General features: G+C 38.1%; 2 protein-coding genes across 4 annotated transcripts; one reads left to right on the top strand and one right to left on the bottom strand.

Annotated features, from left to right (window-relative positions):
* Positions 1–103: 103 nt before the first annotated feature.
* On the bottom strand, positions 104–3870 carry LOC140774025 (uncharacterized). 2 transcript variants are annotated; one of them, XM_073116844.1, is made up of 7 exons: positions 3716–3870; positions 2639–2979; positions 2402–2521; positions 2137–2295; positions 1364–1536; positions 758–863; positions 104–467 (listed from the first exon to the last, which is right to left on the bottom strand). In XM_073116844.1, the coding sequence occupies exons 2-7, from the start codon at positions 2879–2881 to the stop codon at positions 438–440; spliced, it is 831 nt and encodes a 276-aa protein (XP_072972945.1). In that variant the 5' UTR covers positions 2882–2979; positions 3716–3870; the 3' UTR covers positions 104–437. The 2 variants fall into 2 exon arrangements, with proteins under 2 accessions (XP_072972945.1, XP_072972946.1); XM_073116845.1 differs by having other exon boundaries at positions 2639–2955; positions 3716–3833.
* A 2714-nt stretch (positions 3871–6584) lies between these two features.
* Positions 6585–26645, top strand: LOC140773320 (protein SPIRRIG). 2 transcript variants are annotated; one of them, XM_073115806.1, is made up of 19 exons: positions 6588–7269; positions 7900–7969; positions 8069–8154; positions 9084–9219; positions 9323–9379; positions 9914–10090; positions 11434–11625; positions 11711–11776; positions 12118–12232; positions 12340–13505; positions 14710–15412; positions 15508–15610; positions 15718–16817; positions 16907–18557; positions 18711–21776; positions 22498–22806; positions 22957–23263; positions 23380–23526; positions 24804–26645. In XM_073115806.1, the coding sequence occupies exons 1-19, from the start codon at positions 7055–7057 to the stop codon at positions 25980–25982; spliced, it is 10845 nt and encodes a 3614-aa protein (XP_072971907.1). In that variant the 5' UTR covers positions 6588–7054; the 3' UTR covers positions 25983–26645. The 2 variants fall into 2 exon arrangements, with proteins under 2 accessions (XP_072971908.1, XP_072971907.1); XM_073115807.1 differs by lacking the exons at positions 22957–23263; positions 23380–23526; positions 24804–26645 and having other exon boundaries at positions 6585–7269; positions 22518–22684.
* The last annotated feature ends 136 nt before the right edge of the window (positions 26646–26781 follow it).

Here is a 26781-nt window from a genome sequence, read left to right on the forward strand (position 1 = left end):
GGTACTGATCCACTTTGGCTATTTGAGAAAGTGGAATACCTGGAAGGGCTGGAATTGACTTCTGAAACATGAGGTATCTCAATACAGGGAACCGACAAACATATTTGTATAGAAGATGAAAGGAAACTCTTATAGTACGACACAGAGGTTTTACAAATGTTACTTCTATAAACAAGAACTTGCCTTTCGTAATCAATAAGCTTCAGATACCATTGCCCCCTGCCAATAGAAGCTCATATCAGGTAAGTTGCATTGCACACACAGATCACCCTTTTGCTTTCACAAGATTACATTTGATTTTGCTATATAAAGGAGTGGTTCCCATCGAAACAAGCATATTAGAAGTTCTCTCCCATTTCAATGACATTAAAAGCTTTGCAGGAGACGTGTTTCATCGTATAAAACCTGTACAGCTATAGGGTATAACATCTGTTACTCTAAACTCTTGGCCATTGTGGGCTCACTACCTGCAGCAGCAAACAGAACGCTGTCAGAGGACTTCAATTGGAATTCCAATTGTATTGGTCAAAATATATATTGAATACGAAGAACATATGTAAACATAGGCACTTGCAGTGGTATTCTGTCCAAAAGAAAAAAAAATTGCCAGTAAGCCTACTGGGCAATAGGTAGCTACTAAGCAATTAAAAAGCTAAAATTTCTGACTAAGCTCATCAACAAGTTGACATGCAAGAAGGGATGTGAAAAATATTCTTGCTCTATATTTTGACAGGTAAAGGGTGGTAAATCCACAAACCTCTAATGTGCTGAAGACTAATCTCATCCGGCTAGCTACAACTGATGGCTCTTCCGAACGGCCAACCACAGCCATTTGTTCTAGCTGCAGAGTCTTCACAGGTAACCTGTAACAGCACATGTAGATAACAGTCACAACAGAGAGACCTAACTCACAGCTTAACAAGTCAAAATATGATAAAATCTAGTCGAGCCAGTCAGCAAGGTGATTTCCAATTCAAGTAGCTGGCAACAATCAGCAAAGTATAGAGTATACTCAGTTGACACAACAACACCACTAACTCATTTTATTACATCTTATCTACTATAGAGTATACTCAGATAAGGGGAAGAAGGCACTCTAAGATCATATATCTGTAGAATTAAGAAAACTACAATCATGTACCTTTTTTAAAACACGATGTGCTTTTTAGATAACAAAATGCTAGTATTTACCATTGATTGAGACAGAAACATTACAAGGAAACAATGTAACAAGTCCCTTCTAGATGTTTGTTAAAGCAATTGCTAGAGAAGCAAATCTAGAAAAGGAAAACAATAGGAACAAAAGGTGTCTAAACTCTGGAGGTAGTACAAAGAGTATCATCTCAGAACAGAATACGTTTACCATGCCATTCCTCTTATATAATAAGCATTTGCAATGAGAGCACAAAACCCTTTCCACTGATGCAAGATCTCAGTCGACACTGGTGGCGTAGAAGACCATCTAATAACGGTTGGCTGTGGAGTGCATAGGATTGTGATAAACACAATACTCAGCCATAAAATACATTCATGAACCTATATGAGACAAAACAAACTGGCATTACATTTTGAAAATTTTATAATTTGACTATGATATTGCAAGTAAGATGCTTCAAAATATCCAACCCGCTGCTCTACCAGTTGAGTAAAAACATATATAATGTTTGTTTTCTTTGAGAAACTAAATTTTATCTATTCAAAGTAAGATGACTACAAGCAGCTGCAGAGATATCAGAGCTCAACAATTGTAAGAGATCATACAGCCAATCATGATGGAGCCATATACATCCTGGGGGGCAACGGCCCGATAGACTTTGAAAATTTTATAACGAACTTTTAGTTAAGGTTCCAATATTCTGTACAATAGAATGTGACCAAAGCAGTAGTAGCCCCCTTTACTGGTCACTTCTGGCTCTGCCGTTGCAACCAGTTATCAATCCAAATACAATTATACATGTCCACATTCCACTCTTTAGCCTAGTCAGCCAGCCATCATCCAATTTACCCAAGTACAGTTAGACTGCCTTTCAATTTGCTAATGAATAGCACATGCAGAAGAATTGTTGCGTTACAAGACAAACAAAAAAACTTAGAGTCACAGCTATTAACTATAACAGAAGTTTAAAAATCTCCAACCTCCTCAGAGAAAATCTTGAATTTCACACTAGTTCCTCCTCCAAAGGTTTGCAGGCCTTCAATCTCATCACCAGAATCTTTCATATCCATTAGTTCTTTCCTTAAACCCTCATCAGTACAACCAAGTGCATATGCATTGACACCAGCGCTGATGAATTCCTAGTTGAATGAACAATGCATAAGTTTTTAGACAGTAAAAAGAATACACCACGTCAATAAGATGCATCATATATGGTGTACAAAGTTATCAAGCCAGAGGACATACTTTCAAGTTGTCTCCACCTCCACGATCAATAACAATTCTATACCGCCTAAACAGGCTGATTGCTATGTTGCGGGATGAGCGGAAATCATCATCTGATGATGCATTAATATGAAAACGATGCTACACAGAATTTAAAGATTGGAAAAATTAAGACAGAAGCATATAATTAATTTCTTCATAAAGAGCACTTTAGGACACTGCAAAATAATTAAAAAAATATGCAAGAAAATAGAGTACCAGCCAGTTATTTTTGCTTCTTTCTTTAAAACTTCTATATAGATGAGGATTCAGTCTGGTAAAGCTATTCTTAAAGGTATTATGCAGCTTCGGCACATAATGGCTTTCCAATGGATCATGTGCTACATTGTTGCTAACAAACTTAGCATGCAGAGCATTGGCATGCACATCCTGCAAAAATGCTTTTGGTTCTTGATCGACACGCAGACTTCTTAGTGATGTTGCAACATTTAGTGTCAGCATGTTGCTTCATAGCCAAGTGAAGTATTAGACAGAGATCTTTTCAGATACAAGCTCCGGATTTTCTACATATTTACCTGACAACAGGAGAACCTTTTTATCTGCAAAACAGTATGTAGTGAAAAAATTTATAAATCAAGTTTTATATGTCTGAAAGCAAAGGCAATTTTGAGCAAAAAGGCTTCAAATATATGTCAAATTCACTTGATTCAAAGTAGGTGCCATCAAGCAGTTTTGTTTTTCTTTTCTTTGTGTCAGAACATTGATATATTCCATATGAACTTTTATATGCCTTCCTAATCTTACTGTATTTTCACTTGGTTGGTTTGCAAGCCTATCATCATATATGTAAAGGAGATGGCTTTCACTCACTAGCACTTCATCCATGAAGATACACTTCATCCATGAAGATATATCAAGGGCCATAATTTTTCTCATTCAATGTTTTGGTGCTGCTATGCACCATTGTCCATCATAAAAACCATATAAGGAATATCCATAACAGAACATTTCAATCAAATAGAAATTCCACGATAATCAACTCTGTGTAACAGATAGCACTATTCTATTAACAAAAAAAGTGTTACATATTCTCTCTCTCTTTTACAATGCTTTAAATACACCCAATCTAAGCAGTCTATTAGCTTCATCAAAATAACACATGCAGATACAAAAAAAAAAAAAGCTGATCAGAACGCATTCAAGTGGTTTACTAGCTTAACTTAGTCACAACCCACAACACTGCATCAACAGTATAATAGCGAGTAAATAATAATAATCTCCGAGTTGTCCACAAGCATCCAAAAGAAGAAGAACAGCAATGAGAGAAAGAAATACCAGAAATCATCTCCGAGTTGTCCAAAGCAAAGAGAAAGCGGCTTCGAATAAACTTCTGGGCGAGAAGAGGTGCGAGAGAGGAGAAAAAAAGACGAAATTAAATGGGAGAAATAAACAAATAAATCTCTAACCACAAGCAAACGAATGGTGACGGCCGCGGAGAAGAAAAAGAAGAGGAGGAGAGCAGCGGAGAAGCCTTCATCGGGCTCTCGCTGTCGCGGAATCTAACCGGCCCAATATTAAATGGGCTGGCCTACCACCACGGCCCAATAACTAGGCTTCGGGTCGGGTTACACCCGTTTACTAAAAATTACAAGATCCGAAACGAATGAAACTTTGGCCAGAAGCATACCATCCTCCTTGTCTAAACTCCATCGGTCAAATCACCACCGTCCATTCAGTGGAGTAGGTAGGGTCAAATAAGGTTGGCAGAGAAGATCATATATGCCAACATATTAAGAGAATGCATGCATGATACTTTGCACCTTTCTATTTCCCTCTTGTGAGATCCATAACACGTCATAATTTAACATATTCGCATGCACAGTTGTGCTTCTAAAGATATAGAGTTATGCTTAATAGGTAGCCAGATTCATACACATCGTATATGTTAGGTGGACCTTTTCTTATTCTTCTTAAATTAGATATGAGCCATCGAAATATATAGAAGTTGAGACTGACTTGGCCAATTACAAATATATATATATATATATATATATATATATGTATATAGATTGCAGTTGGAAGTCAATCTTCTCAACTTTATATTTATTTATTCAAAATTCTTATGGATTATTGTACGCATCCACTATGTTATGCAACGCTTTCATTGTCCTCCCAAGTGAATCATTAGTCAATGGATTGGAGAGATAGTTCTAAGAAAGATAGCCAATGGCCCGTAGGTGTAGATGTACATAATTAAGGGTGCCAATAGATCTCAATTAATGTATGGAAAATAAGAAGACAATGTAACGGTTGAAGGATTCAAAAGCCACTTGCTAAAACCAATTGAGTAGATGGATAATTGAATCCATGACATGCAAAAAAATCTACTAATAGTTTCTAAACTATTGCACGTCTCCGGAGTAATGTGAGCTTCCCCCACCCCCTCCATATTCTTTAATTATTTCCGACGTGTCATGTTCTGTTGGATATTTTTCCAAAATAACACCCAGCAAACCTTTTATTCCGCAACTCGCGCGATGACTCCCCGGCCCGAGACTTTTTCCACTTTTGCTGTTTATTTAAAGCTCGGCCACTCTGGCCCCCACCAACCAATACTAGCTTTCCTTTCACTGGGACCCAGGGAAATCCCATGCTATTCTTGTACGCCTGAGTTCCGTGTGCAGCTTTACCAGACCATACATACATGATTAACTCTCTCCCGATCCGTGCAGATAGAACCTCGTATTTTCTAAAAGTATAAAGAGATCCCCGGTTCCAAGATTAGGACTAAGAAACGAATGGTTTAGTTAAGGTCGCACATTTGACTGGAGGTATTGACTTGATCTATTCTTAGGCATGAGGTTTTTAAAGATGAAGTCAGCGGAACGTGTAGGATTCATTTAGTGGCATCACTTGCCCTCTTTTAAAGCAGAGACGTTCGATAAAGACGAAAGGTAAGAGACCAATCCATCGTCTAATATTTGATGTGGAATAGAAAAGACGTAATTGGGACTTTTAATTTTACCTATATATATATATATATATATTAACACTGGGCTAATAACACAGGTGCTGACGTGACAAAAACCTCATTAATATATGCCATTTTACCGAGGTTTTAATGAATAGGTAAGGAGTCGCAATTAAGAAAATAAGTATACTTAATTATCACTCGATCTACCTGGCTTAGTTAGATAAGGACTATTTGGTCTGAGATTTACTATATAGTCGTTTTCTTATTCATCAACTATTATAAGTCTTTATTATTATTTTTTATTATGTAGTATATTACTCGAGACCAAGTCTGATGAGCTGAATGCTTCTCCTTACGCCTCCATTATAATTCACATGCATGTTGCGTTTAAATTAGATAATGACTCTTTTGTATGTATATGTATATATTGTTTTAAATAATCTCCGAGATCTACACTAATCTAATCGTGATCGATTGAGAGAGGCAAATTAGGAAATTGTGATTAGTTGATTGGATTTATACCACAACATATGATATAATTACAATTAGATAAATTAGAAAAGTGTAAAATTAACGTATTTATTCCGCCCCCCCCAAATGTCGTCGTTAAATACAACGACGTAGGCGTCCACTCATCTGCATTCACACCAATAGCGGTCTTTAAATCCTTTGTTTAATGCGACTCGATTAAATTAAACGAATCCACTAACCCCCTTCTCCAATTACGGCTGGTGCGCCGCGAGGCGAGGCACATCAAACGACTCCATCCCAAATTAACGGGAATTTTACAGTCCACGTCTCGCGTGGTTTAGGTGGGGCAGTAACAAACTCACACTGCTCATTGGACTAGTTAACCCGGCCGGTGGGACTCCATTAAGAGAGAGGTCCGCACGTCCGCTCCGCGTTGGCACGTGGCACGCTTTCGTCATCCTACGTGGCGCCGGCGACATACCGAGATGAGATATAACTCTGAGCATTCGCAGTTCAAACCCTGCACTTTTATAAACATACGCAACACCCCCGCTTTTCGCTGAGGGTTTTTCAACCGAATCGACCGTAATATTCTGTAAATATCGGGGTTTATTTGCTAATTTTATGGAAAAGAAGTATAATATATCATTTGTAAATACCGGAAATACTGGGCTTCAATGGAAAAGTTCCTAAAATTGGGGTGTTCTTTATAAAATGTTCCTCGAAAGAAAAAAGAGGGCGCGTCCGACCGGAGCTCTTTGTATTCGGAGCTTCTGACAGGGAGAGAGATAGAGAGAGAAGAAAGAGGAAGAGAGAGGAGAAAAGGAAAAGAAAATTAAAAGAAAAAAAGAAAAATCCCACCGTATCGCCTTCGTTGCCCAACCGAAATCGTGTATTCTCCCATCTCTTTTTATCTCTTTTAGCTCTCGTCTCCTCTGCCCGATCCCAATCCCCGTTTCCCCCAATCCGAATCTTTCAAATTCCAAATTTTCTAATTTAAACGAACTCTCTCCAATCCTTTCCGATCCGAATAAAACCCCCTCGCATCCAAGATCTGGCGTCAAAGTAGACTCCATCGGTCGCCTCCCCTTCCTCCGATTCGATCCCGTGAGGAGAATCGCAGGCGAGGCGCGGCAAGGGATCGATCAAGAGGCGTTCGTATCCTTTGGATCGGATCTAGGGTTTTGATCAGAAGAAGCGAGGAGGCTGGCGGATGAGAGAGCCACATTATGTTCCAGTCCTCGCGGAAAACGATGAAATGGTCGACATTGCTTAAGGACATCAAAGAAAAGGTTGGACTCGCCGGTTCGCCGCAGCCTCTACAATCCAATCAGCTTTCGTCCTCGTCGCTCGCCCCGGTTTCGGATGCATCTGGAGCTGGAGCTGCAGCGTTTGATTCATCGGCGCAGTCCGGGAATGCGTCACCTGGCTTGTCCGCTGCGAGGTCAGCGGATCTTTTTCTCTCGTTGTGTAATAAAGTTTGCTCTTTCGTGGATTTTATGCGTGTTAGGAAGTAGATATCAATAGCCAGCTATGAGCTTTCTAATATAACTAAGGTAAATATATGGTTTTGATGCATCCTTCTATTAGAAAGTGATGGACAAATGGAGATCACACTGAACAATTCCTTTGCTATCTTTTATTGGAGGAAAATAAGTTAGTACACACGGCTTTTGCTTTTGCTGGTTATGATCTTTAATTTCGCAGCAAAGCTTACTTACAAAATGGTACGGTGGGTGAATCTTATGTCTCCAAAGACCAACTATCATGGTTCTAAAGAAGTGTTATCTGATATTTTTCTCCCCTTTATCTGCACTGATAGGCCGGGTTGATTTTTTTTTCTTCCTATTTCTGCTTCATCTTTCCTTTTGTATTCTGTTGTCCTTTTGAATGCTCTCACTTCTTACCGAGAAAAGATGAAGCAGCCATGAACGTTTTGCATGTGATTCATTTTAGAGCTTTTATGCAATTGATTCAAAATTTTGCTTTATCTTATAAACAGAAAGTTAGTGTTCTTGTTATCGCAGACGATGTGCTGCAAGTAATTTTCTTTTCACTTTGTGATGAATTGCAGAGGTAAGCATGAACTGGAATTGGACTTTAAGAAGTTTTGGGAAGCATTCCGCTCTTCCAGCTCTGAAAAGGTTTTTTAATGCTTCTTCTTATGTGTATTGTTTTTATCTCAATAATACTTAATATCTGCTAATTATATGGATACTTATCCTTCTAAATTTCACTTGCAGGAGAAAGAAACAGCCTTGAACATGGCAGTAGATGTTTTCTGTAGACTAGTCAAGCAGCAGTCTAGTGTAGCGTACTTAGTTACCAAGTATGACAGCATCTCTTTTTCAATTTGACACTTTAGTTACAGTTCCCATACTGTTTGCTTTACTAATACGAGTTTAAGCTTTCAGAAGCATTTGACTTTGGACATTCGTATCTTTTGCTTTAAGAAATATTATCTGGAAACACATAGACCCAATTATCTATTGCCATTTGAGATGCTTTCAGAAGTAGTTCCTGGAAACATCAGAAAATATTCTACATTGAATCTGTCATCTTGGTGGCATTATTTTATCATGAACTTTAAATGTATCTGTAGTGTTGTGTCTGTGCCACATTTTACTTCATGATGGTTCAAAGGAATAAAAAGTGTATAACGATGCTTTATTGTTTTAATTAGATTACCAGGTAGCGGTGGAAATCCACAAGGTCTGATTTGAATTCACCACATAGGATTTAGCAATATTGAGTGTTTGACCAGATTAGTTAGAAGAAATAATTTAGTGTTTACTATGCTGGATCAGTTTTCTCTGGGACCAAGTTGGCCATTTCATTGAAGAACACCATATGAAATTTAATAAGGAACAGACCTATATTTCAGAATCTCATTCTTGTTTGTCTAGAAGCCAGCTTTGATTGATGCTTTGTGTAACATTAAGGATGACGGCTGAGAGTATATGTAAACTTTTAAAGAACATAAAAAGCAGTGGAAACTTGAAACAGCAACCTAAGTTTATAAATAATATTTACCAAATCATAGGGCAAATTACTTTGAGTGTGGTAAAGTATTACATGTTTTCAATTTTAGGGTTGAAGTTAAGGAATCTTCTGCTACCTGAGTTATGTTATTTCATTTATAAGGAAGATTCTGCAATGTTGTTGTCCTAAATACCAGCTTTTAATGACTTATTGGTTAATTGCCTAACAATTTCATGTTCACTAGTGGCTCTCATGCCTGCATAATTTTGATCACAGGTTAGTCGAAGCACATATTTTTTCTTTTGTTGTTGGAAGAGCCTTTGTAACTGATGTGGAGAAATTAAGAATTAACAGCAAGGAAAGATTTTTGCATGTTGCAGATGTCATTGGTTTCTTTTCGGAAGTCACAAAGGTCAGTAGTTCCAGGCTTCCAGCAACTTTGGTTGATTGCAGTTCTCAAAATTTGTATCTTAGTAGGCCCGTTATGTTGATGAAGTATTGATGTTGTGTGACAGGATGGTCTTAGTCCTGGTTCAAGTTTGTTATACGCAGTAGAAGTTCTGGTGACAGGGGTATGTGCATCTCATTTTTATTAATTCATAGAGATGGACTTATTATTATTTTTTTCTACTGTATTATTACAAAAAATGTCCTTTTATAGAATTTGCTGAAAAAGTGAATATCATGCTGGCCACTTGTGTCCTTGTAGTTTTGTGTGCTTATATCTTGAAGGCTGAAGCTTTTACTCCTTCAGTTTCTAATTTCTGCCTAAAAGCATGGTAGTTGTTGAAGTATAGAGTATCAAAGAAGAAGATGGCAGAAGTTATGGTTAATACTTAATAGCAGCATACAAAGTTCCCCTCCCTAATTAAGGAATAGAAAAATACAAGCATGATAAGTGCTTGTACAACTGATGATGAAATAAGGGTTTAATCTTTTAAGTAGAAAAAAGCTGTTGCCAAGAGTTTGCTGCTTGATATGGGAACAACTTGCTATTACTATCTAACTGAAATTTTTTCACACAAATAATATACTTCTATGTGTGTATTTACCTCAAAGGCTCAAAGTAATTGAACTTTAAGACCACATTCTTTATTTGTCTCCAGGTGATTGATAAACAACCACTTTTGGATTCTGGCATTTTCTGCTGTCTTATTCATATTCTTAATTCTCTATTGAGTACTGATGAATCCAAACAAAGAGAATTAGTGGCTGGCCAAGAAGGATCACTTGCAAGTGAAAAAAGTACGGATGCATATGCTGTACGGGTGAGGCGACTTGAGGTATGATAAACCCACTGATAATATTAAGTAAAATGCTACAATTTATGATCCTAACAGTTCAAGGCTTCATAAATGATCTCTTTTCGAATATTTGTGCTGCATTCTCTAGAAAACATTTTTGAAGCTACTGTAGCATATATATGATACAGCTTACTTGAGGCTAACTGCTATTTAAGGGATCACTGTTGATATTTTTCTGCCGAAAAATAACTGTATTTCTAATGCCAGCCAATTTTTTCATGATGCTCTGGCATATAAAACCTTGGAATGTCCTAGGAAGCCTCAAAATGTTTAGGGTTGTGGTGGTTGGTGTTATATGGTTGGTGGGTGTTGCAGCCAAGTTTGTGGGCTTGACATATTGTAGAACTTGATTTACTCTCTATGATCAGTTCATTTTAGTATTAATTGGAGCTAATTGTTTTCTGAATTGCTTGTTTGATCATCTTAGTCTATGATTGATTGATTTATTCTTAATTCTTTTGTATCCAGAGCAATTATTCATGCATATATCTTTGGTTGAAAGTGTAGGTCTACTTGCACTATATCCTAGAAGTTTCTGCCAAAACTGTCATTCTTACTGCTCTTATCTGGGCATTGTATTTTCTTCCCTGATTTATTTGCTGACCAGGTCAGACAAAGTATTTGTCTCATATTTAGATATGCGTGGATTGATTAGTTGAATAAAATTTAGTGTACAGGTGATGCACTTCTCATGATATCATCCTTTTTATTTTTATTAAATCCTTGATAATGGTTCCTGTAATAGCATATTATGTTTTGACCGTGTTACTATCAATTTTTACATTATCTTGCTTTTCGGGTGAAAAGGCAGCGTAAGGGTTTTGAATTTTTGATCTGCCAAAATTATGTTTTGATAACAAATATATTTCTCCTGGGATTAGTTTGTGTACAAGAAAAATGCAGATAAGAAAGAATAGATCCTTTCATCCTTACTCTTGTGATTAGGCTTTTTATTAGGGTGTAACTATAAAAGGTGCAGAGATGAGGGAAATCAAGTCTTTAGATACAGTTATATCTTAAAGGAAAACATGAAATCCTTGTATGATTGTATCTACATGAAAGAGTTTGTGTTTTACTCTATATTTATAATGTACTTCACCAACAAAAGAGCCGGCCTATTTGTTTCAATATTCCTAGGCAAGTAGTTTTGGTCTTTTCTCCCTCAGGCATTTTCCACCAAAATTATGTCACTTCTTTCCAATGCACTTGGAAGAAAAGTTTTGACAATATTTCCTGAGATGAATAATTCCATGTGATAAGTTTTCTGTCAGTTATAGCGGCATGTTTTTTTTTTTTTTTTTAACATATATGATACTATGCAGATAGAGGGAAGCATAGTGCATATTATGAAGGCATTAGCGAGCCATCCATCTGCTGCACCAAGTTTGGTTGAAGACGATTCACTCCAGCTTCTGTTTCATATGGTTGCAAAGGGCTCATTGACTGTATTTTCTCAGTTTAGAGAGGGCCTTGTTCCTTTACATACAATTCAACTACATCGACATGCCATGCAGGTTCTTACAGCAGCCTCTTGTGTATATTATTATCAGTTCCCTTCCCATTTCAACTTGCTAATATATTGTTGTTAGTATACTACAGATTCTCGGTCTCCTTCTTGTGAATGACAATGGAAGCACTGCAAAGTACATACGCAAACATCATTTAGTATGTCATTTCCTTCTTGTTCATGATAGCACATTGTCCTCTTCTGACCTTTTAGCACAATATGTTTCAAAATTTTACTTTAAATTGTGAAAATGATTTCTTTTGTACGTCCTCATGAAAAGGTAGTCATGATATTTGGTACAGTTCTTTGGTTTGATATTAGAAAAGCAGTCAAATTCTGCTTTTGTCCTCGGAACAAGAATAGAAAATGTAATTTTATCTCTTTCCTATGTTTTACATGTTCTGCATATCGTTCAAGTTGAATCGAAATGCATCATACTTTTTCAATGGATTAAACAGCTTCTTTATTTATTTATTTATTTATTTATTTTCTTTTGTAGATTAAAGTCTTCCTAATGGCAGTGAAAGATTTTGATCCTGAGAAAGGTGATGCTGCTTACACCATGGGGATAGTGGACTTGTTACTTGAATGCGTTGAATTGTCTTATAGACCTGGTAAACTTCTTGTGACAGAATTAATATTTCATCTTTTAGGTTAGAGGTGACCAAAATGCAAAAGCTATGTGCTTATTTGGAACTTTATTTTTTATTTTTGTGTGTAGAAGCTGGTTCCTTCAGGCTCAGGGAAGACATACATAATGCTCATGGTTACCAGTTTCTTGTTCAGTTTGCTTTGACACTTTCCATCTTGCATAAGAATCAGGGTGTTCAATCTGCTACTTCAAAATTATTGCCTCAGGAGACTTCTGAAGGTGATGGGCTGAGTGCATCTTATAAATTGTCACAGCAGGAAAATCGAGGGGATACTTCTCCTGCCCATCTTTCTCCAGTACTGTCCAGGTTACTTGATGTTCTTGTAAATCTGGCACAAACAGGTCCTGCAGAAGTTTCTGGGGGGAAAGGTTCAAAATCTGCTCATGGTAAGGCTGCAGGCCACAGCAGAAGTCGTACACCATCTTCTGATAGACTTAGTGATGATATGTCAGATAAGGGTAGCGCAAAGGTTAAAGATCTTGAAGCTATTCAGATGCTGCAAGATATATTTCTAAAGGCTGAGAACATTGAACTTCAGGCAGAAGTTCTCAATAGAATGTTCAAAATTTTTTCAAGCCATCTAGAGAACTACAAGTTGTGCCAACAATTGCGTACGGTGCCCCTATTTATCCTAAATATGGCAGGTTTTCCTGCTTCATTGCAAGAAATTATTTTGAAAATTTTAGAATATGCTGTGACTGTTGTGAACTGTGTTCCTGAGCAAGAGTTGTTGTCACTTTGCTGTTTATTGCAGCAACCAATTTCTTCTACCCTTAAGCACACAATTCTTGCTTTTTTTGTAAAGCTCCTGTCCTTTGATCAGCAGTATAAAAAGATTATTAGGGAAGTTGGAGTTTTGGAAGTTCTACTAGATGATCTAAAACAACACAAGCTTCTCTCTGGAGCAGAGCAGCAAAGTAAGTTCTCTAGCTACTTAGAAAGCAAGTCCAGCTCTAGTAGCTTTCAAAAGCACATGGATAACAAAGATGTAATCCTTTCTTCTCCAAAGCTAACGAGCTCTGTTTCTGAAAGATGTCCTATATTTGAAGATGAGAGCACGATTAATGTGGCATGGGATTGCCTTTTCTATTTGTTGAAGAGAGCTGAAGCTAACCAGCAATCCTTCCGATCATCTAATGGGGTCAGCATCATTCTTCCATTCTTGGTATCAGATAACCATCGTTCTGGGGTTCTTAGGTTGTTATCCTGTCTGATCATTGAAGATACTCTTCAGGTTTGTAGCCGTGTCTTATTCTGCTTCAATTGTCTTATCTGGAATCCTTTTGTTGCCAATTATATACTCCCAAACTTTTGAATTGCATACTAATTGATCTTGATCCTGGTTATCCAAGTACTTTGCAACTGAAGATATAGGAGTATTAACTACAGGGTTATGGCTGTACTGTTCGATTTGCTTCTTCCTCCAATATATGCTAGATATCTATATCATTTAACATGCCATTATATCAATTACCACTCTCTTTATTGTTTTTTATAGATCATGAGCTCATAGACCAATCATAGACTAGACAAAGGGGCTAGTGTTTAGAGAATAGAATTTTTTTTTCAAGAAACGGATCACAAGAGACAACCCATACACACATAACCTTCAGTGGAACATTCACTAAATATTGACCCCAATATTTATTGGGTATCAAACTCATGACCTTTGTTATGGACCGGTAAGACTTGATCACTGAATTACAATGGTGACTTGTATGACTATAGTTCTCTCCCATATTTTTCCAACTGTACAGTCTTAAACATTCAAATTTGCCTTCATTTCTTGTTTAACAATGGACTTGTGATCTTTTCTATAAATTCCCATTGATTCCGTCTTGTTATCTATGTTAATCCTTACATTACATAATTGGGTTTTCAAAATAAAATACTTTCATTTATTCATTTAAGATAATTGAGGGAGCCATTGGTATTGCTCTTTTTCTCCTTTATTTACTTTTTTCATTTCTGTTATAACTATATGGAAGTCATTAATGCATTTCTGTAGTTATTGTTTCCACATCTTACTATCATTTGTGTTGAGATTTTTGGTAGTTCAAAAGAGAAAAAAATTGTTTCCACATCTTACTATCTTGACTATTGCAGTTTCTGACACTAGAGATCAAATTTTTTTCTTCTTATCAGCCATATTTCCTAAAAAGAAAGAAATAAGCAGTGCCTGTCTGCCAGATATATCTAATTTGCTTTTTTTAAATTGGAATGCAAATGAGGGTCATGAGACATAATTCCAGTTTTCGAACATGCACAATAAAAAATACAATAGAAACAATGCCAAAGAGGCCCTTAGTTTTTTTAGCTGTACTTTCTGTGTTTTCTGGGCACTGCACTTGGTAAGCATATTTTTAATTAATGGAACAAAAACATTAGATGTTACAAATTCTCTTCATCAGACTTTCACAGCCTTTGTCTCCTACCAGGCTCATCCTGAGGAACTAGGGACACTGATTGAGATTCTTAAAAGTGGAATGGTAACTAGTGTTTTGGGGTTGCAATACAACCTTCAAAATGATGCAAAGTGCGATACGTTAGCTGCATTATGGCGTATTCTTGGGGCAAATATTTCAGCTCAGAGGGTTTTCGGAGAGGCTACTGGATTTTCACTTCTATTAACAATATTGCATAGTTTTCAGAGCAGTGAAGAACATACAGACATTCAGTCATTTTTGGCCATTCACATGAAGGTTTACAGTTTTCTCATGCGAGCTGTGACAGCTGGTGTCTGCAATAATGCAATTAACAGGTTAAGGATGCACACAATCATGTCATCACAGACCTTTTATGATCTTCTATGCGAGTCTGGGTTGCTCTGTGTGGATTGGGAAAAACATATTATCCGGTTGCTGCTTGAGCTTGCACTTGAGATTGTTCTTCCACCAACCACCAATTTTCAATCGGAGAATGTTTCATCTGAGACAAATGAAGATGTGTCAAGTTTATTTTCAGCTGCATCACTTGGAATATCTAGGCTTGATAGGGAGTGGGTATATAATGCTAGTGCAGTTGCTGTTTTGATCCGTTCCTTGCTACTCTTTACTCCAAAAGTTCAGCTTGATTTGTTAAGATTTATCGAAAAGCTAGCAAACTCCAGCCCTTTTAATCAGGAGAATTTGACATCTGTCGGTAAGGACCCAGACAATATCCTCTTCATTGTAAGTTCTTTCATGCATTAGTTCAATCACAGTTAATCTTATATGTTTGCTTGTCCAAAAATTTAGGGTGTGTTGGTCTTCTCCTCGAGACAATTAACCCATATTTGGAGGGTTCATCTCCACTTCTTAATCATGCTTTGAGAATCGTGGAGGTTCTAGGTGCTTATAGGTTAGTTTTATGCTTTAACGTTACATGTTCCCTTGCTGTCGACTATGAAAGGAAGAATATTTGGATTTGTCTAATTATTGACTCATTGATGTATATTATGGTATCAGGCTGTCCTCTTCTGAGCTTCGTCTGCTTGTAAGGTATATTCTTCAACTGAAAGTGAAGAATTCAAGTCATCTTCTTGTTAACATGATGGAGAAGTTGATTCAAATGGAAGATATGAGGTCACAAAATGTTTCTCTAGCTCCTTTTATTGAGATGGACATGAGAAAAGTTGGACATGCATCCATTCAGGTGTCATTGGGAGAAAGAACATGGCCCCCTGCTTCTGGGTATTCTTTTGTCTGTTGGTTTCAGTTTCATAATCTGTTAAAGTGCCAATCCAAAGAATTTGAGCAACTGTATAAGGGCAGTTCTGGCAAAAGAAGTACACCAGGTGGGCAAGTATTGCGGATCTTTTCCGTTGGTGCAGTGGATGAAGGGAATACATTGTATGGAGAACTCTACCTCCAAGATGATGGTGTATTCACTCTTGCAACAAGCAACTCCAGCCAACTGTCGTTTCCTGGCATAGAAATAGAAGAAGGCAAGTGGCATCACTTAGCAGTTGTTCATAGTAAGCCGAATGCTTTAGCTGGACTTTTCCAAGCCAGTGTAGCACATCTCTATCTTGATGGAAAGTTAAGACACACAGGAAAGCTTGGGTATTCACCGTCTCCATTTGGTAAATCATTGCAAGTTACTCTCGGTACCCCTGTCACCCGTGGAAAAACTTCTGAGCTATCATGGAGGCTCCGTTGTTGTTATCTTTTTGAGGAGGTATTGACATCAGGTAGCATTTGTTTCATGTATATTCTTGGTCGAGGATACAGGGGATTGTTCCAGGACGCAGACCTTCTGAGGTTTGTCCCCAACCAAGCCTGTGGTGGTGAGAGTATGGCAATCCTTGATTCGTTGGAATCAGAAATGCCCTTGGCTTCAAATAACCAGCGAATCGATAGTGCAATTAGACAAGGAATTTCTAGGCTTGACGGTAGTGGGATTGTCTGGGATTTGGAAAGATTGATGAATCTCTCTTTACAACTTTCTGGGAAGAAACTCATATTTGCTTTTGATGGAACATCTTCTGAGGCTTTTCGAGCATCTGGAACATTGTCCTTGTTAAATCTTGTGGATCCAATGTCAGCTGCAGCTTCCCCTATTGGCGGTGCGTATACCCTCATCCAATGTAATATTATGAAATCTGTCATCATGCTGCAAAATTTTGTGAATTTAACAACTCTTTTTTATTTGCAGGTATACCACGGTATGGGCGTCTTAATGGAGATATTTACATCTGTAATCAATGCACAATTGGAGATAGTATTCAGACAGTAGGTGGAATGGCAGTTGTACTTGCTCTTGTTGAAGCTGCTGAAACTAGGGACATGCTGCACATGGCACTAGAGTTGCTTGCATTCTCGCTTCATCAAAGTCCTCAGAATGTGAAGGACATGCAAGCCTTAAGAGGTTATCATCTTCTTGCACTTTTCCTGCATCGTAGGATGTCATTGTTTGACATGCAATCGCTTGATATCTTCTTTCGAATTGCTGCATGTGAGGCTTCTTTTCCCGAACCACAGAAGTCACATGTAAACCGAGCCGTCAGTTTTCCAGTTGGAATCTCCTCGGAGGACAGCCTCGATGATCTTTCATTACCAAAATTTTCTGATGAAATTTCTTCAATTGGATCTCATGGAGATTTGGATGAATTCTCTGTACAAAAAGATTCATTTAGTCATCTTTCTGAGCTTGAGAATACTGACCTATCTGGAGGACCTTCTAACTGCATTGTCTTATCAAATGCTGACATGGTTGAACATGTTCTTTTAGACTGGACTCTCTGGGTTACAGCTCCTATTTCAGTTCAAATTACACTTCTTGGATTCCTTGAAAGGATGGTATCTATGCATTGGTACAGAAATCACAACCTTACAATTTTGCGTCGAATTAACCTTGTTCAGCATCTCCTTGTAACTCTGCAGCGTGGTGATGTGGAAGTTCCTGTTTTAGAAAAACTGGTTGTATTGCTTGGTGTCATTCTTGAAAATGGTTTTCTGGCTCCCGAGTTGGAACTTGTTGTCAAGTTTGTAATTATGACATTTGACCCACCTGAACCTACTCCGCGTAATCAGATTATTCGTGAGACGATGGGAAAGCATGTGATTGTCAGGAACATGTTATTGGAGATGCTTATTGATTTACAGGTTACTATCAATGCTGAAGAGTTGCTTGAGCAATGGCATAAGATTGTTTCGTCCAAATTGATCACATTTTTTCTAGATGAAGCCGTACATCCTACCAGTATGAGATGGATCATGACCCTCTTGGGAGTGTGCCTTGCTTCCTCTCCTACATTTGCTCTCAAATTTCGCACCAGCGGAGGTTTTCAAGGCCTGACACGTGTGCTTCCAGGATTTTATGATTCTCCTGAATTATACTACATATTGTTCTGTTTAGTATTTGGGAAGGCAGTCTATCCAAGGGTGCCAGAAGTTCGCATGCTTGATTTTCATGCTCTTATGCCTAGTGATGGAAACTATGGAGAGTTGAAGTTTGTGGACTTGCTAGAAACTGTAATTGCCATGGCAAAAGCTACATTTGATAAACTAAGCATGAAGTCAATGCTTGCACATCAAAATGGTAATCTTTCACATCTCAGTGGTAGCTTAGTTGCAGAGCTTGTTGAAGCAACAACTGACTTGACAGGAGATCTTCAAGGTGAAGCTTTAATGCATAAGACATATGCAGCAAGGTTAATGGGTGGTGAAGCAGCAGCCCCTGCTGCTGCTACTGCAATCCTGCGGTTCATGGTTGATTTGGCAAAGATGTGTCCTCCTTTCTCTGTTGTATGTAGGCGAACTGAATTTCTTGAAAGCTGTGTTGATCTATATTTTTCTTGTGTAAGGTATGTTGAACATGCTTTATTATGTTTGACTTTGTTTTTTTGAGTTTCTTGTTAATGTTGTGTATATTGTATGTTTAATTAGTTAGCTCTCTCAACTATACAGTTGCATGAGTATGATTTTATTATCATCATTATTGTTTTAATCTCATATAGGGCTGATTGTGCATTGAAGATGGCAAAAGATCTTACAGTTTCACCATCAGATGAGAAGAGTCTTAATGATATTGATGATAATGAGAGCTCACAAAATACGTTCTCTAGTTTGCCACCAGATCAGGAACAGTCTGCAAAAACCTCCATGACTGTTGGAAGCTTCCCTCAAGAGCAAAAAAGTACTAGCTCTGAAGATATTGGTACACAAAACTATCCTTTGGATGTTGCTGAAATAAAAGGTGATGACTCTTCTCAGGTGAATATTGGTGAATCATTTGATGGCGAAGATGCCCAAACAATTCCGAATTTTGATGATCAAGATTTAGGACCGATCTCAGTAAACTCTGATGCTTCTGAATTTAAATTTCATAATTCTAATGGGGTTCCTGATCGTAGCCATCCAATGGATTCTCCCAGCTCTGCTTCTATGAATATTCTTGGTTCTCCTGCTCTATCTGAGAGATCAAATTCCAAAACAGTGACTACACCTAATGCATCACCTGTGCTTGCATTGACATCCTGGCTTGGTAGTACAAAAAATAATACTGACACCGGAGCACAATTTTCTGCCACCCCATCCATGGTTTCGACATATTCTTTGAATGACTCTGATGTATCTCCTGATGTAAAGCAAAACTTGCAAGGTACATCTACAGCAAATTCATTTTTCCCAATAAGTTCCAAACTGTTGCTTGAGATTGACGATTTGGGCTACGGAGGTGGCCCTTGTTCTGCTGGAGCTACTGCCATTTTAGATTTTATTGCACAAATCCTTGCTGATATTGTCTCGGAACAACTCAAAGCAACCCTTTTTGTTGAGGGTATTCTAGAGTCTGTACCTCTCTATGTGGACGTTGATTCTGCTTTAGTTTTCCAAGGGTTGTGTCTTAGTAGATTGATGAACTTTCTTGAAAGGCGACTCCTGCGAGATGATGAAGAGGATGACAAAAAACTTGATAAGAACCGTTGGTCTGTAAATTTGGACTCTCTTTGCTGGATGGTCGTAGATCGTGTATATATTGGTTCCTTTCCTGAACCACTTGGAGTACTACGAACACTAGAGTTTTTATTGTCCATGTTACAACTTGCAAATAAAGATGGCCGCATTGAAGAAGTAGCACCTTCAGGAAAAGGCATCCTGTCCATTGGAAGGGGAAGCAAGCAACTTGAGGCATATATTCATGCTATTTTGAAGAACACAAACCGCATGATAATGTACTGTTTCCTGCCTTCTTTCTTAAAGTCTATTGGAGAAGATGATCACATTTCAGGTTTGGGCTTTCAGATGGAAACGGGCAAAAGCTTGCTTGTTAAAGCACCACATGAAGAATTCGCTATTGATATATGCACTGTTTTGCAGCTATTGATTGCTAACAAGCGACTTATACTTTGTCCAAGCAATATTGATAATGATTTAATTTGCTGTTTTTGCATAAATCTGATCATTCTTCTTCATGACAAGAGATTGACTGCTCAGAATCTTGCAGTTGATTTGATTAAGTATTTGTTATTGCATCGTCGGCAAGCTTTAGAGGACCTACTTGTGTCTAGACCAAATCAAGGACCACAATTGGATGTCTTGCATGGGGGTTTTGATAAACTACTGACAGGAAGTCCCTCTGTCTTTTTTGAATGGCTTCAGAGCTCAGAGCAAACTATCAATAAAGTCTTGGAGCAGTGTGCTTTCATTATGTGGATTCAGTACATTGCTGGATCATCAAAATTCCCTGGGGTGAGAATAAAAGGCATGGAAGTCCGACGCAAGAGAGAAATGGGAAGAAAGTCACGGGATGCTGCAAAATTAGATCTAAAACACTGGGATCAGATAGTTGAGCGGAGATATGCTCTTGAGTCCTGCCGTGATCATATGTCCACTAAGCTTAGAGGCATTCGTCAAGATAAATATGGATGGGTTCTTCATGCGGAAAGCGAGTGGCAAAATCAGCTTCAACAACTCGTACATGAAAGAGGAATATTTCCCATACGACGTTCATTCTTGGAAACTGAATGGCAGCTCTGTCCTACCGAAGGACCATACAGAATGCGGAAAAAGCTTGAGCGTTGCAAATATCAAATTAATACAATTCAAAACGTTCTTACTAGGGGTTTTGAGCTGGAAGACATAAAGGTGGCAAAGGAAGATCGTGAAAATGGTATAGGCATATCAGGATCTGATACAGATTCATGTTTGAATAATTCAATTGATGATGCTAATCAGAAAGGACTTGATAGTGCTGACTATGAATCCTTAAAAGAAGACAGTGATGGATTCAAAGTTGGAAGCTCAAAATCTGCTCAGACTGGTTGGAATGATGATCGGTGTAGCAGTTTGAATGAACCTAGTCTTCACTCTGCTATGGAGTTTGGTGCCAAATCAAGTACCTTCTCTTTTCAAATAACAGATAGTATGAATACAAGATCTGAACTCGGCTCTCCTAGGCAGTCATCTTCTACAAGGGTCAATGAAATGAAAACTGCAGATGACAAGTCAGAGAAGGAATTGCTTGATAATGGAGAATATCTTATCAGACCTTATCTCGAACCTTCAGAAAAGATAAGGTACAGATACAATTGTGAACGTGTCGTAGGACTTGACAAGCATGATGGTATATTTCTAATCGGAGAGCTTTGTTTATATATAATTGAAAACTTCTACATTGATGATTCTGGGTGCATTTGTGAAAAAAGTAGTGAAGATGAGCTTTCTGTGATTGACCAAGCTTTGGGTGTGAAGAAGGATATTTCAGGAAGCAGTGATTTCCAGCTAAAGGCACCTTCATCATGGAGCATAACAGCTAGGTCTTTGGCTGGTGGAAGAGCTTGGGCATACAACGGGGGTGCTTGGGGAAAGGAGAAGGTCTTTAGCAGCAGTAATCTGCCCCACCCATGGCATATGTGGAAGCTTGATAGTGTTCATGAACTCCTAAAGCGTGATTATCAGCTGCGTCCTGTTGCAATTGAGATATTTAGCATGGATGGATGTAATGATCTTCTGGTTTTCCACAAGAAAGAGAGGGAGGAAGTTTTCAGAAACTTGGTTGCTATGAATCTCCCAAGGAATAGCATGTAAGTACTCTAAAATAAGCTTTACATATGCTATTCTGCATTGCTAATTGAGAACTATGCATGTTACATGATCATATAGAACTGTTTACTGGATGTTTAATTCATGTGTAAATTTTGACTGCATTCTTCATTTGAGAAAGGTATTTTAGAGTTCTCTTCATTTTTAATAAGGTAATCTAAAAATGATATGTGCATCATTCCACACCGCACAAGAAGAAATGATAGAAAACTTGGATTAAATAAGGCCAAACGAGGTTGAAACTTTAGACCTCTAGAAGATTAGGCTCTGGTACCATATTAATAATCAGTTGATCCAGAAGCTTAGGTTGCTAGATAATGAATCAATAAAGTTTGTACTGTTAACAGCGAGGTCCATACGGTGGTATATTAGCTTTATATGTTGCTTACTGAATTGCTAGCTTGTAGAATATTCCACATGTTCAAGTTAGCTTCTTCTTATGGAGGCTCACTGGCTGATCTATATTGTGACATCTTTGAATAGCTTTGTCTTATAAAATTATTTTGTGAACTTCAACTTTGCTGCTGTTACTTTTATGTCACCTGTGTATCACATCAGAGGAATTGAACAGCAAGTTACATGAACTTGTTGAAGTAAAAGTTATATGAAAAGTTATTAACAGTTCGAAAACCTTCAGATTGTGTTCATCTCTTGATATGCTTAAACTTCGATTATGGAAACTTATAAGCATTAATTCAACAGGTTAGACACAACGATTTCAGGTTCATCAAAGCAGGAGAGCAGTGAGGGAGGTCGTCTTTTCAAGATCATGGCAAAATCATTCTCGAAGAGGTGGCAGAATGGAGAAATTAGTAACTTTCAGTATCTTATGCATCTGAACACGCTGGCAGGTCGTGGATATAGTGACCTCACTCAGTATCCAGTATTTCCATGGGTTCTCGCAGACTATGATAGTGAATATTTGGATCTGGCAAATCCACGAACTTTCCGTAAGCTTGATAAGCCAATGGGTTGCCAAACGGCAGAGGGAGAGGAGGAATTCAGGAAAAGGTTTGTTTCTTTTATCTACTTAAGGCTCTTAATCATTTTCATTGCTAGGAAGGTTACCATCATATTTTACTTAAGTTACTATTAGTAGTTTTTTTTTCTCATTATGAACAAGCTAACCTTTCTCCTTTGGGTCTTGTGTTCTGTTCCCAGATATGAAAGCTGGGATGACCCTGACGTTCCGAAGTTTCATTATGGTTCTCATTATTCTAGTGCTGGGATTGTTCTTTTCTATCTCTTAAGGTTGCCGCCATTCAGTACTGAGAATCAGAAATTGCAAGGTGGGCAGTTTGACCACGCAGATCGTTTGTTCAATAGTGTGAGGGATACATGGTTAAGTGCAGCTGGAAAGAGTAACACATCAGATGTGAAGGAACTGATTCCTGAGTTCTTCTATATGCCAGAGTTTTTGGAGAACAGTTTTAATCTTGATTTGGGAGAGAAACAATCAGGAGAGAAGGTAAATTATAATAAAAGTTTTAGTTGGTAGCTACTTCTGATTTTAATTGGATCTATAACAATGAGCCGCATTTTACTGGAGATAATGTTTAATGCTTTTATGAGGGTGTTTTGCAGGTTGGTGATGTTGTTTTGCCCCCTTGGGCTAAAGGCAGTGTGAGAGAATTCATAAGGAAGCACCGGGAAGCCTTGGAATCAGATTATGTTTCTGAGAATCTGCATCACTGGATAGACCTTATCTTTGGATATAAACAAAGAGGAAAGGTGCGTACTTGTCTGGGTTTAAATTGATCAGTGATTACTCGCAAGTCTTGTGTTAAATCTTGAATAGATTGTCATGGTGCAGTAATTACCTTTTTATTGTGCCCTTACTCTTGACGCTTTTATGTAATATCTTTTTATTTGTCTATGACTATGTATCATCAATTACTAACGCATTGGAAGATGGGAGAAATGTGATCTCATCTGTTTTTCCAATCCTTATTCTAAAATTTTTCATCATTTGGTTTTGCCACTTGTCGAGCTATCTTTGGTGATCTTCAAATTCTTAGCAGTGACACAAGCTAGGTTATTTTTACTATTATTTGACTCCTCAATAGCCAAATTTGTTTTAATAGGATATTAACTACAAAAATCTCAAGGGTAACATATGAAATGCAATATAAAATCACTTCTTAGTTTATGGATTGTAGGAAATATCCTTTTCAAGAGCTTCCTTACTGTCTTATCTATTTTTAGTACAAGATAATACGTAGGCTTGCAAATTGATCATGGTCAGATATGATCTGGCAACTGGAATTCTAGACACCCATCAGGACAATTACTAGTCTAAGGATATCCCGTGGAATGTGTATGATATTACAACGGATCATCTCCAATGAGATATGAGAGAAGTAGAATGTTGGGATTTTATGTAAATAGAAAAAAAGATTTCCTTGAAATTTCAAAAATAAAAAAGGTCTTCCTTAAATTTAATTGTTGACTGATAGAGGACAAATTGTGTAGGTCTTTCCTTTAATGAGTCATCTCCTTCAAGATGAAACATTAGGTCAAGTTGAGAAAAGCTTAATTTCTCCTATTTGTGCACAAAGAACTTGAGAAATCTGAAAATAGGCCTAAAATTAGTGGAAGTGATGATAATTGATGGATAGATCATATGCATTTCTAAGGATTATCTCATTGAAGTATCTAAAAATGGCAGCCTGAACTTTGGGTCAAATTAAGGAAAATCAATTTCCCTATTTGTTAACCCAGATTCAAAAAATTGTAAATAGAAAGCTTGGTTAAGATTGATGACTATTGAAGGGAAGATCATGTAGATCTACCTTTAATTGCTAAACTTGCAGAAAATCTTTGGAAGCCATCCTAGTTCTGATTTATCTGATTATTGATACTGGACCAGCCTAATTGTCAAGCTACTGCTTGGAACCGAGATTAGTTTCAGATTTGGTCTTCCAATCTTTTCGTCATTATGATTTTGCTACATGTTTTTATAGATTTGTAAAAAAAAATCTAAATTAGTTCTTTTATCTATTTTACAGGCAGCAGAAGAAGCTATCAATGTTTTCTACCACTATACTTATGAAGGAAATGTTGATATAGATGCAGTTTCAGACCCTACCATGAAGGCCTCAATTCTAGCTCAAATCAATCATTTCGGTCAGACCCCTAAGCAGTTATTTCCCAAGCCACATATCAAGCGGCGAACAGACAGGAAACTTCCTCCCCATCCTCTACGTTATAGTGCTTATCTGGTTGCCCAAGAAATTCGCAAAACTTCTTATATCTCACAGATTGTGACTTTCAATGAGAAGATTCTGGTTGCTGGTGCCAATAGCTTGCTGAAACCAGTAACATACAGCAAGTACATCTCTTGGGGATTTCCAGATCGAAGCCTGAGAGTAGTGAGCTATGATCAGGATAAACTTCTCTCCACACATGAGAACCTCCATGGTGGAAACCAAATCCAGTGCACCGGTCTGAGCCATGACGGTCACATTCTCGTCAGTGGTGCTGATGATGGAGTGGTCGCAGTCTGGAGATTTGTAAAAGATGGCTCCCCTGGTCAACGCCACTTGACATTGGAGCGAGCTCTCTGTGCCCACACTGCCAAGATAATTTGCCTCTATGTCAGCCAGCCTTATTCACTGATTATAACTGGGTCTGAAGATTGTACAGTGATCTTGTGGGATCTAACAAGTTTGATCTTTGTGAAGCAGCTGCCAAAATTCCCTGCACCAGTGTCAGCTGTACATGTGAACGACCTCACGGGGGAGATTCTGACGGCTGCTGGAGTTCTCCTTGCAGTGTGGAGCATCAATGGGGACTGTCTTGCTGTTGTCAACACCTCTCACCTTCCTTCTGATCTTGTTTTATCCGTGACAAGTGCAATGCATTCAGATTGGCTGGATACAAACTGGTATGTAACGGGGCACCAGAGTGGTGCTGTCAAGGTCTGGAAGATGGTGCATTCTTCAACAAATGAGACGAATGGGAAAAGTAAGTCACCCACAAATGGCACTGGAGGGTTGGCATTGAATGGGAAGACACCAGAGTATAAGCTGGTTCTCCAGAAGGTGCTCAAGTCACATAAGCACCCCGTTACAGCCCTTTGTCTTACAACGGATCTAAAGCAGTTGTTAAGCGGGGACTCAGGGGGCCACTTATTGTCTTGGACACTGCGAGATGACAGTTTTAAAGCTTCCAACGGTCAAGGATGATGATGATTAGACAAATAGACCTCTGACTATGTTCCATCTCCTGCTTCCTTTTCTTTGGAACTAGGTTTTCTTGACTCGATGATGTCTGTTCGGTCAAAGAGTGCCGCTAAGAGGTGGCCTAGAATCGAAGCAGACGGTTTTGTTCACACACTAGGCCATTCGGCAGCTATGTCAATAAGATGAAAAATTGGGACAATGGGGGTACCAGGAAAGCTGCTAACGGATCAAAAAGATGGGAATTTATACATCCGATGGGCTTAACAATTTATATGTGGCAAGTATTGGAGATGAGGAGTTACCTTAATGTTATACCGCGTACTTATCTACTGGTTTTACCTGTTTTGGTGTAAATAGGTGGTATCCAGTGCATGTAAAGTTGTATAGGGTGAGTAAATGTCTTGAGGTTGGGGGCTGTGGGGGCTTGTAAGGTATTATTACACATAGGGCGACGTGTTTCGGGTGAAGGGGGTGACAGAACATTATTTACTTTTGTTCTTCTTCTTCTTTTTTTTTCTCCTTTTTCTTTTTTGGTTTCATGTTCATTCTTTGACAGGGTGTAATTTGGCATCCCTTTGTTCAGCTCATTTGCATGGGATACATGTAAAAGATTTTGTTCCTGTTCCAAATTTTAATTATTATAGTGGTCTCTCACAGTCTATATAAGCTTTTGTTTTCCTTTTTTTTTTTTTTTGGAAAGAAAAAGAACTGCTACTGCGTCGAAACAAGAGAGAATTTATGTCCGGAACCAAACGCCAAAAGAAAACAACTCTCGCTCTCGCTCTCGCTCTCTTATGTTTAT

Source organism: Typha angustifolia, chromosome 13 (assembly GCF_048772165.1).
Source record: "Typha angustifolia cultivar Huaian chromosome 13, ASM4877216v1, whole genome shotgun sequence".
NCBI classification, from domain to species: Eukaryota; Viridiplantae; Streptophyta; class Magnoliopsida; order Poales; family Typhaceae; genus Typha; species Typha angustifolia.

What these genes read in the sequence shown, in the direction of transcription:
- LOC140774025 (XM_073116844.1), bottom strand. Translation starts at nt 2,881, where the DNA reads ATGCTGACACTAAATGTTGCAACATCACTAAGAAGTCTGCGTGTCGAT. An exon ending in GAAGCAAAAATAACTGGCTG is followed by an intron (nt 2,522 to 2,638) that starts GTACTCTATTTT and finishes AATTCTGTGTAG; the next exon opens with CATCGTTTTCATATTAATGC. An exon ending in GAGGTGGAGACAACTTGAAA is followed by an intron (nt 2,296 to 2,401) that starts GTATGTCCTCTG and finishes TCATTCAACTAG; the next exon opens with GAATTCATCAGCGCTGGTGT.
- LOC140773320 (XM_073115806.1), top strand. Translation starts at nt 7,055, where the DNA reads ATGTTCCAGTCCTCGCGGAAAACGATGAAATGGTCGACATTGCTTAAG. An exon ending in GTAGCGTACTTAGTTACCAA is followed by an intron (nt 8,155 to 9,083) that starts GTATGACAGCAT and finishes TTTTGATCACAG; the next exon opens with GTTAGTCGAAGCACATATTT. An exon ending in TGCAGCTTCCCCTATTGGCG is followed by an intron (nt 16,818 to 16,906) that starts GTGCGTATACCC and finishes TTTTATTTGCAG; the next exon opens with GTATACCACGGTATGGGCGT.